The 11,147-nt window shown below is 41.5% G+C and overlaps 1 protein-coding gene across 1 annotated transcript in view; it reads right to left on the bottom strand.

Annotated features, from left to right (window-relative positions):
- Positions 1-336: 336 nt before the first annotated feature.
- The window catches only part of SESN3 (sestrin 3), a 47,252-nt gene continuing 36,441 nt past the window's right edge, over positions 337-11,147 (bottom strand). The window contains exons 5-10 of the mRNA XM_080929824.1: positions 9,837-10,073; positions 8,477-8,651; positions 4,348-4,466; positions 3,466-3,656; positions 2,169-2,313; positions 337-665 (exon numbers count right to left, since the gene is read on the bottom strand). Coding sequence (XP_080785950.1) covers positions 579-665; positions 2,169-2,313; positions 3,466-3,656; positions 4,348-4,466; positions 8,477-8,651; positions 9,837-10,073 — 954 coding nt within the window. The 3' untranslated portion in view covers positions 337-578. The remainder of the gene's footprint in view (positions 666-2,168; positions 2,314-3,465; positions 3,657-4,347; positions 4,467-8,476; positions 8,652-9,836; positions 10,074-11,147) is intronic.

The following is an 11,147-nucleotide window of genomic DNA, read 5'->3' as shown; positions in this document are numbered from 1 at the left end:
GCTCTCGTGGGGACACAGGCTGTGCCCGAGGAGCTTGGTTCAGCAGCATGTACTTTTCCCCAGACTCAGGGAGGACACCATTTCTTCGCTGAATGTTGCTATCTGAAAAACAACTGCTTGAACGGATTGTAAGTACTTTTCCTTATTTTTTTTTAAGTAAAGAAAAATAATACACATACATATGAACTTCAAAGTACTGAAGTGAAGTATTAACAAACCAGTTCATGATTTATGGTCAGATTCAAAAATCCAACTCTAACAACGTAAAGTAGTACTCGTCAGGGTTACTTTTGCAATCATTAGCAATGTTAAGCATCGAGAAATATAAAACACACCATTGCACATGACAGCCAGAAAAAAACCTAAAAAACAAACAAACAAACAAACAAAAAAAAAACCAAAACCAGAACAACCCTAACAACAGGAACAAAACAAAAGTAAAATCAAAAAGAAAAACAACAACCCTGACAGCTATACTTTGACACTAGAGAACTGAGTAACTGCTGAGGCGCGTCACAAACAAGTTCTGATGGGAGTCCCGGGTAGGAGGCCTTGGTGCGTGCTGACACCTTCCTGCTTCAGGTCAGATGCCGAGTAATGGCCCGCAGAGCGTAAAGCAGCTCAGCCTGCATCCGCGCTTCCATCAGAAGCAGATTCACGTGCACCTGAAAACCAAACAGTTTGGCTTAGTTACTATGCAACACAAGAGAAGTAACCAAGAAGGTTCTCAGGTACCACATTTAGACAGTATCCAGATATTGCACACAGATGTAATCACTCAAACCTGCAAACATCCTAGATCTAACAAGCTCCATTTGGTTCCTTGAGTCATCTGATCTCTCTAGACACCCACCATGTGCACAGACTCTCGTAAAATCATAGGGCGACTCTTTGGAAAATCACACCAGTGCACATTATAGTAGGAAAGCTGATGTACATACATTCACATTTTCTAACCTGACGACAAGGAAATGTATAGTGCTGAGTTATCTTGATATCTTCCTATACCTTGAACATGTCATTGGGCATATTCTCCTGATGAGAATATACAATCTCTAGAAAGAAAGGAAAATCTATTGAGAATAAAAGCAGCCCAAAGATGCATCAAGGCTAAAGATAAAGTGGGTAATCTGCCTGGTGTATGACTTACTCTATGACTAAAAATTATTAGAAATGGAGCCATAGAATACTTTGCCAAGACCATACAGATCATTGGGGACCATTAGGATCCCAGAATGATTTACCTCCAGCTTGGACAGTGGAGTAAAAAGGACTCTTAGATTTAATACTGAAGGCCTAAGACCTTAAGTCAGATTTGATGGTATAATGTTGATAAAGGCTCTTAACACTATATTTTAATTTAAGTAGTGATTTACATATAGTCCATCTACAGATATTCTTACGTAACGATGTATTTGCCTTACAGGTCTTCACAATAATGGCAAAATAATAAACTAAATGAGAAACATTTGTTCTAATAGTAACCTGGTAGCTAACAAGAGTTTCTATATGGCAGTGCATTCTAGGCTGGGCATGGTTCTCCAAAGCACCGTTTCTTAGTGGGCTTTTATAGTCAAAATGGTAGATTTACTGGTATTTAGATCCAATCTTCCAAAGGCTTATGCTGAAGTTAATGTTATACACTGTGCTGCCTATCTTTATGTCAGCTTAACATCTGGAAGGAAGGAATCTTGCAGGAGAACGTGTCTGTAGGGCATCTTGGTTGCCAACAGACGAGAGGCAGCACAGCATGCTGGGGGGGAGCCACCCTTGGGTGGATGGTCTTGGGTGCTCTAAGCAAGCAGGCTGAGTGAGCCAGTATGCAGGGCCTTCTGTGGCCTGAGTCAATTCTTTCTTCCGGGTTCCTGCCCTGTCCCTCCTCAGTGATGGAGTGTGATCTGAGAGGTGTAGGCTGAAAAAAGCTCCTCGTTCCCCAAGGTGCTTTTGGTCATGGTGTTTTATTACAGCAGTGGAAACCTTGACTAAGACATATGTCATGCTAGCTTGAGCACACATCTGAACTTTAGTCAACAGTCAATATCCTGAGATTAAGAAAACATGAAAAACAATAGCTAGTTCAGTTGTACCAACTTATTAACATGGCCTGCCCTGGTTCTTGATTTGAAGCTGTCATGTGTCTCTGAGGTCTGCTTGGTAATGACACTGACCTTCTCTGAGTGGGTGAACTGCCGCCAGTAGCTGTCATACATGCGCTTTGTGGTCCTCTCAGGGTAGCAGGTCACTGTCTTGATGTAAACCTTCAGGCTCCGTTCGAGTAACTGGTTAACTTCTCCGTAGTCATAGTCATCATACCTGTGAGTGACAGCACTGTGTAAAACCCAGGCTTCACTGCTCAGACCCTGCTCTTCAGTGGTGTCATAGCAAAGCTCATTACGTAAGCCATAGGAAGCATTTACCGGGTGCCTGGCATCTCATAAACCCTTCTCTGGGAGTCTGTAGTCAACAGGAGGGTTAAAAATCCACCCCTAGTCTCATAGAGCTTAAACTCTATTAAGGTATTAAAAAAAAAAAGTACAAAGCAAACTCATAGTTTGTAGGTGGTGATATTACTTAAAGAAAAATGTATTTGTAGCTGGGGAGGACAGGTCTGTGATTTTAAACAGGGTAGGCAGGCATTCTCAGAGAGAAGCACTTTAGAAAATACTAGAAGGTAGTGAATGAGCAAGAATAAGGCCAGTCTGTAGGGGTTCCAGTTGGGTGTTCCAGGCAGAGGGTGAGAACCTGAACCTAATACGTCAGTGCGCATCAGGTGAAACTTCAGACTGATGGAGCAGAAAAAATAGCCTTTATCTAAAACCAAAAATCAGAATACTCCAAAATTCAAAGCCATGTGATCACGTTCGAGGTTTAAGGGCATTTTTTTATTTTTCTTTTGCAACCACGGAGACCAAACCCAGGCCATGAACATAAAGGTTCCAGCTCCAACTTCCAGATGCTTTGTAGGTTAGGGATGCTAACTCTGTAGTGTTCTTTATATAATATGCTGCATTAGGAGCTGATTTGTCAGGAACTGTCTGTCTGCCTACCTGTCAACCTACCTACCTACCTACCATTCACTTTTGTGATCACGGACACATACAGTGTGTGCATGTGTCGAAGTCAGAGACCAGAACTCAGCACTGTTCTTCAGATTCTGGCCATCTTAGTTTGGACTTCTTGCTGGGACCTGGGGCCTGCCAATTAGGTAAGGCTTGCTAGCCAGTGAGCCCTAGGAATCCTGTCCCTACCCACCAAAGCTAGGGTTACAAGTGTGGACTTATGTATAGGTGCTGGGGACTGAACTCAGGCCCACTGTTCACACAGTGTTTACCAACTGAGCCATCTCCCTAAGCCCCAGATTCATAACACTTTAAATGAAGAAAATTAGTTCTTAAACCAGGTAGCATTTACCCCAGAAAGGTATAGTTCCCAAACAGGCTATAAATAAAACAGATGACTAAATACCTGATTCCAAACATACAGTGAACATAGTTAAACAGAGCTCTGCGCAGCGTGGTAGTGTCCACACCCTCGTGGGTGGCCATTGTGCTGTAGGTGAGATTGTAGACCATTCGAAACTTCTCATCCAGGAGATGGCCAATGTCAGAGTAAAGCCTGTTCACCAGTGAGAACCCGTGGTTTTCCCACGTGTAGTCCTGGATGCAGAAAAAGTGTCCACTTACAAAATGGGCATACTCTGTTAAACCCTATGTTTTTAATTTCTGAAATAAAATAAAACTATTGAAAGCAGTTTTCGGGAGGCATCTCTAGCTCAGTTCCAGGTCAGCAGCTTTACCAAGGATGCTTCTTGTCAAGTTGTATGTGCAGAGCCGGGAGCTGTCTCACACACGGTTCAAGTTTGGCATGTCTGTGATAAACTCTGGCCCGGCACTATGCACACCAGAAGTCCTTAACTATTCCTATGTCACCAAACTCACTCAGGCAAGAAGGAGTCTAAATTTAACTCCCCTCCCATAGACTGCTACACTACTACCAGCACAAACCACGGCTACAGTCACATCGCAAATGCACTAGTATGAATGTTATCGTATTGATCTCTTCCCTGCCCTCCAAAAACAGGCACATGTAACTATCCTGCATAATGCAGGCAAACTAAACTAAGCATCCAGGTTCCTTGTGACTTCCTGGGGGTAAACATGCTGAAATAATTATCTTCTATCAGGACATCAAATAGAATGAGTTGAAAAGTAGGTTAGATAAAACGTTTTGCAGACACTATCAAAATGCCTACTAGCTACTTTAGAAGACACTTTATTTATATTTTTAACAGTTCTTCCTTGAAAGGGCAGAACTTTCTAGTTTCTCTAAGTTGAAAGCACTGTGTACCTGGGCTCGGAATGTTGGCAAATGTTCTTCTCCTCGCCTGGCGAAGTCTTCATACCCAAAGCCTGGGTCTTCGATGTATCGAGAGACATCGGCTGTTACGATCATGTCATCTTCAAAATCTAGGGGACAATAAAGGCACTCAGGACATGTACAATGCCAAGACACGGAGCCTGAACTTCAGTGCTGACTACACGGCTCATACTCACAAAACGCCTATGCATGAAGTTCTACGTATAATTTCTTTACCCGATATTAGGTATTAAGATTTTAATTATAGTTATGAAGATGAAAACCCCAACCACACTGAAATATTTGAACAGTAGTAAAAAAGATCAATGTGTCAAATTTACTATTTTTGAAACAGAAGCTCAGGCTCGGGAATGTAAGATTTAAAGCTTGTTTGATCTCTCCAAGGGGAAATGAGGACATGGGGCAAGAGAAGGGACAAGAAAGATGAAGGCTACATTTGAAGATGCATCTTTTAAAATTACATCTGATTCTCAACAGCAAAAGTCCCTTCACTCTAGTTCACTGTCAGCCTCCAGGAGGCAAGCCAGTGGAGAGATGAGGCATGGCATCCTGAGAGGAGAGGCCTCCTGGGTGCCTGGCTAGTCGCTCAGTGCACACCTCAGCCTGAGCATGCCTGTGGGAGTGCTACTCCTGTGCTGTCAAGGGAGCTGATGAGACTGTCTTCTGAGCATCACCTGGGGGGCAAGGAATCCAAGGAGGCAATGCTGCCACAGCAGAGTCTCCATGCCCAAAGGCTTAAACCCTCAACCGAGAAACTGCAAATACTTAGTGCACATTATTTTAAGCTGAAGAAAATTTCCTTCTAGTTCCTTGTTTTTTTAGAGTAATGTGTCTTTGCTATTACTTCCGCCCACCTGATTTCAACTATAACAGTGACTAAACAAGCTTTGCCTCTATTCCATAAATGAGCATATCATTCTCAAAATAAAAAATTAGTTCCTATGTAAGAAATAGGTTCTTTGTAAATAACTTAATTAATATCAAATTAATTCAGTCTTTGATCAGTAATAGTAATTACTGGATAAAGTGAGCAGAAATACTATAGTATAATTTTAAAAAACTGTAATTTTAGCTGAGTAAAACGTTTAAAAGTTTGACAACTATTTAAGTTCTTCTGGAAGAGCATGTGTGAATATTCTAATAAGATGAAGTCCCCTTAAATCTTCAGGCTATAGCCACTGACTAGTGGGGACGCATAGAACAGCCAGGAAGAGGGAAGTCCTGCGCCACAGAATGTGAGCAGAAGCACTGAGCTCTCAGCCTGCACTGCTCAGGCAGAAAAGAACCTGACATCTGCTGAGTACTTCCTGTCTGCCAGGTGATGCTGTGCTCAGAACAGACACTTTTCTTTATTTCATCATAGGAAAAAGAAAAATTCACTTAAGAAATAAGTAACAGTCAGTCAGCCTTTATCAGAAGCTTTTCTTTTTCTTGTTCTTTTTTCCTTCTCAAGTGCGGGGCATCAGTCCCAGGGCCTTGTGCATACTAGGCAAGTATTCCACCCAGGAGCATGGTCCCCAGTGCCATGCAAAGCTTTTAAGTGGTTTTTCTCTGTGGGAAACTGTGGATTATCTGTAATCCAAGCTCACCGCAGTGCAGACTCCAATTAGGTCTCCATGAACATGCTAATGGCATTTATGAAGCATCAGCTCCTAACTTAGAGGTCAAGCTCTCTTTTATCCACCCCATCACACCATAACCAAAATGACAGAACGTTTAAAAATGAAATCACAGTCAGACAAGCCTCCTAGGAAAACTAGAGGTTTGTGAGTTGCAAAGTAAAAGCCAACTAAGAATGTCGGTGGCACTGAACTGTCGGTTTTCTGGCCCGTGTCCTGTGCTGCTGGGCTCACTCACAGACGCCGACAGTAGACGTGACTGTCACAGCGCTGCCTCTACCTTGGATTCCAGTTTTGTTTTGCTCACTTATAATTTTAAACTTTCAATTTCAGTAACTAACATATAAAAGCGGATCCCAGAAAAAAACCTTAAAACGTAGAAAGAACAGTTGGTAAGACCCGTTTTTTAAGTAATCTGTCCGTGAAAGGGATGTCTGACCGTCCCTCCACTCGTGTTTACCACACTGTGTTCCTCCGATGTCCATGTGGGAAAGCTGGGCTACAGGACCTGTAGGTGCTGGGGTTCCCTGAAAGTTACCGCAGGACCTTGCTGTGTCCTCCTGCATTTGTGCTGCCACAGGCCCAAAGCAATGGGGCCAGCAAGTCGTAGGCTGATGTCTCACAGGCCACCCATCACATGGCTAAAACCTAATACAGCTGTTCAGCATCAGCTGTGTCTCAGGATCTGTGAGACTCACAGGGAACTGACTGGCACTATTCTTTCTAGAGTTATCTTGAAGAGTTAAAATCACTACTCAGGTGATCAACAACTTCAAACATCAAATAAGCAAATATTTAAGTTTGTACTTAAAGAAAACAACATTTTAGACACAATTTACAACTTTCTGGGCTTTTGTTGTTGTTGTTTTGTTTTTTATGACAGGGTCTCTCTAAAAAAAAATATATAAATATTATATATATATGTGTGTGTGTGTGTGTGTGTGTGTGTGTGTGTGTGTGTATAGTTAGTAATGTGAGACATGAAACACTCCAGTGTAGTACTGGAGTAACCTTCTGGTAAAGATTATATAATACAATAAACACAAAAATAAAAATTTAAAAAAATCAAGTGTTTATTTTCTTCAGGATTAAAAGGTTCTTTAGAATTCTTTCTAAAAGAGTCTTTCCCTACGTGGAATCTGGGAGCTTTGTCATACTGATACTTTTTTTTTTAAATAGGAAAAAACTGATTTCTACTTCCATTTTAAAGTTGGCAAATCTAAATAAAAAAAAAAAAACCCAATTAACCACTGTACAGGGTCATTTTTCTATACTAACTTTCTACAGCTAGCAAACTTGGGACTGGGATGGTTAACTGGTTAATGGTAAAATACTTATAAAATGGAACGACTGATACACAACATATCTGTATTTATTTACATCCGATTATAGAGGTTGATAATAGTTGAGGGCACCTGTTGCTGTGTCAGAGGGCCAGGGTTCAATCCCAGCACCCACATGACAGCTCACAAGCACTCACACTCCAGTTCCTGGGGACCCAGTGTCTTCTGACATCCTCCAGGAGCAGGGACACATATTAGACATATAGACACCCAGACAAAACACTAAGACACATAAAATAAGTCTTAAAAATAGAGTTTCAAGAGCTATGTGACTTAAATGACATCTTTGAGGGGTTTACATGTGTTCACATGCTGCTTAAATAAGACTTACTACAAACTGCTTGGTGCCTTTAGAAGAAAACTAAAACATCACCTTACTATTCCAAAACTCCTTAAGAGTATAAGAAAATGCAATTTTACATTTATTTATATAACTGTTTTTGTGTGTATAGGTATATGCATGCCATGAAGTGTATGTGGAGGTAGCGGAAAACTTGTGAAAGTAAGTTCTTGCCTTTTACAATGTGGAGCTCAGGATCAAACTGTCTGGTCTAGTGGCAAGTAACATTCTGCTGACCTCAGCAATTAACGGCTGTAAATATGCATCCAGGACAGGGAAAGGACAAGCCTCAGGTCAGTCTCATAGAGATGGCCACGTGCTGTGTAACAACACTTCAGTCCAAGACTCTCAATGATCCTGGATCTAGGAAATTCCTACTGCCTGTGACACTAGGCCAACCCAGAGCAGTCTTGGGCATTTCACATTTTCTGACAGCCCGGTGGACAGACAGTGGGCACCGCCTGACAAACATACCACAATGCAACACAAAGACAGAGCCACTGGTCTATGTATGCGCTACGTATGCACAGCACTTACCAAACGTGCAACTGTAGAGCAGCAGGCCATGTGCTGCAGCCACAGACACACACTCTTGTTCAGAAGTTACACCACAGTCTATGTGGGTGCACTGCATAGTGTTTGCACAACGGCAGGTTTCTGAGAACAGAGCCCAGTGTTGGTGAAGCAGGAGTGCAAAGGATAGAGATGGCAGCACTCCCCCATGCGTGTGTCTGTGTGGGAAAGCTCAGGCCGGTCCTCATATCTGAACAACTGAGCAAGAGAAAGGGCAAACACACCTGAGTGAGGAAATGAATGGAAAGTCTCTCCAGGGACCACAAAGAGACTTTCTTTCTTTTCCTTCTCAAAACGCGTGCTCCTTTCTTCTCGAGTGGTCTCCTCATCTTCCCTGTCATCCTGAAGCCTTTTCATTCGTTCCATTAAGACTTCCAGCTCACCTAGAGAATCCACAATCTGGAGGAACAGAAAACAGCATTGGTGCTCTGACACTACACACGGCTCCCGGGAGCCCCTACCTCACAACTGCACTGAGCACACACAGAGGACACTGGTCAGACGACATGACTAACCAGCAGGGATATCTCAAATGTGGCTAGGGTGGACAAGACAGAGCTAGAAGGTAGGTGAGTGACTGAGGGCGAGGCGTGGGGGAAGAGGAGCTGGGATGGGAAGCTGTGGAGTTGCTTTTTATACTGTGGTAAGACCCTAAAATTTATTGTCAGTACCACACTCACAACTATTTGCTTAACCCATTTAATGGGCAAGTTGGGTCATGGATTATTTACATTTTATTGAAACGATTTTTAAAAATATCCTAAATTTTTATTAACTCACAGCAATTAGATAACATACTCAAATATTTTCAAATGTATTAGATTGCTTCAGTTATAAATATATATTTATAAACATAACACATGTGTATGTGTTAAAATATAGAATTCTAGTGTTTGGTATATAACAACTGTAATTTACTGAAAATTGAAGTCGTTTCAAACTTTCTCCTTTCCACCCCCCAAGATACGGCGTTTTCCTCAGTCACACAGTACCCTGCAGATCAATACACCATTTTGAGATCTGTTGCGTAAGGGCCTGGCATTACAGTCCTGTTTTTATTATTTCTAACAATATCACTTTGCTTAAGGTGCCAAGAAATGTATAGAAAATCCAAAGAAATCCAGCCAAATGTATACTAAGAAATTAAGACTACAAAGTTACCTGGGCAGCGAAGATACTTAAAGGGACATTTAGGAAGAAAAAAAAAGTTACTTTAATGATAAATTTCAGCATTATTTTCTTCACCATCAGTGGAAAAGTGAACTCTGTAAATACAGTATCTGTATTTGAAAAAGAAAGCTTAGAGTCTTCCTGGATATACTGTCTTTAACGTTCACATGGAGACTACAAGTAGGGATGCTAGGGACCCCAGGGTAATGACAACTTATAGGTTTGGAGTAGATGGCAAAGGTATTGTACAATAACACCCTAGAGTTTTTTTTTAAGTTGGAACTTTAGGTATTGATGAAACTTTTATAGTACTAAGGGAATCTTAAAAGTACATAATACCTATTTGGTCACAGTGAACTCTCTCTAGACAGTAACAGCCAGAAGATTACAAGAGAAACAGTTCAGAAAACAAACCCCAAAGTTGCTGCCCGCCAGGGAGGCATTTTCAATGCTGTTGTCATTGGCCAGGTCACACACACAGAAGCTGCTCACTGAGATCAGTCTGAACCCATTGGCGATTCCTGGGTCTCTCTCTGGATTGATGCCACTACCAAAAACAAAGCTGGCCAAAGCATGGTAGTGAGCCAACAGGACCACGGCGTGCACCAGCTCAGGCAGGGACCAATTATTTTCTCCAGTCTTCACAAGTTTCTGAAATGAGAACATGAGCCAAGGTCAACATGGAAGCCACAGTCTCACATGCTCACTTGTAGCAAAGCAAACTAAAATTCTTTGAAAATGCTGCACTCATTAAAGATAGACCTTTGATCACATAATGTAACATGCAAGCTACCAAAGCCTCACAACCTAATTCTGCTGTGGCATTGGCCATGACAAATACTGTATTATGCAATGATTCTTCTGCTTCTAGAGCACTTTTAAAACACTATTTTAGTGAGATGTTAAGAGAATCAGGAAACATCAAAGCTGGAGGATCTCAGATGGTCTCCAGTATAGCAATTCATCTTCAGGTGTTTTGGACACTGTCCCACAGTCACGTGAAAATCTGGTTTAACTGGGTAGTTGTTTGACTTCCCTCTAGATAGCATCTGGTAGAGACTGCTGCCTCCCCACGCTACAGGACCAAATATGACAGTTCCCTGGAATAAGAACATGGGACATGTCAGTGCACCTTTTCATATGCTATTTTATTTGGCAGATAGCTGAATAACACAGCCAGAATTAAGTCCATTAAAAACAACAAAGCTTTGTAATGCCCAGTCTTGGCTGTCAACTTGACTATATCTAAAGTCAACAATTAGAGAGATTCTCTTGATTGGACTACCTGAAGACTTATCTTAAAATTGGGCAGGTCCTGAATTATAGGAACATAGAAGAAAGCTAGCTGAAAAGGTCAAGTATATGCACATATATCCTCCCTCTGTCTGCTCTTGAAGTGTGGATATAGCAGCCGTTCAAGCTCTGTCTTGACTTCCTAGCAATCATTGATGGACTGCAACTTAGAATTGTAATTTACAATAAATCCTTTCTCCTGTAAATTGTTTTGTTGTAGGGTCACTTCCAAGGGTAAATTCCATAGACACGGAGACTCCTTCTCATCAGTTTAATGTTCATTCCTGCGGGTGATGCTGTTATTTTCTCTATTTAAAAAATAACCATCTTTATACAGCACAGCTGTAGACATATACTCTTCTACTCAAATCTGTTACTTTGGCATTTTCATATTTTATGAGGTTATACTGCTATACTAACTGTAAGACACAG

This window comes from Micromys minutus (genome assembly GCF_963924665.1).
Source record: "Micromys minutus genome assembly, chromosome: 16".
Lineage (NCBI taxonomy): Eukaryota > Metazoa > Chordata > Mammalia > Rodentia > Muridae > Micromys > Micromys minutus.
This window is presented reverse-complemented; position numbering and strand designations above follow the sequence as displayed.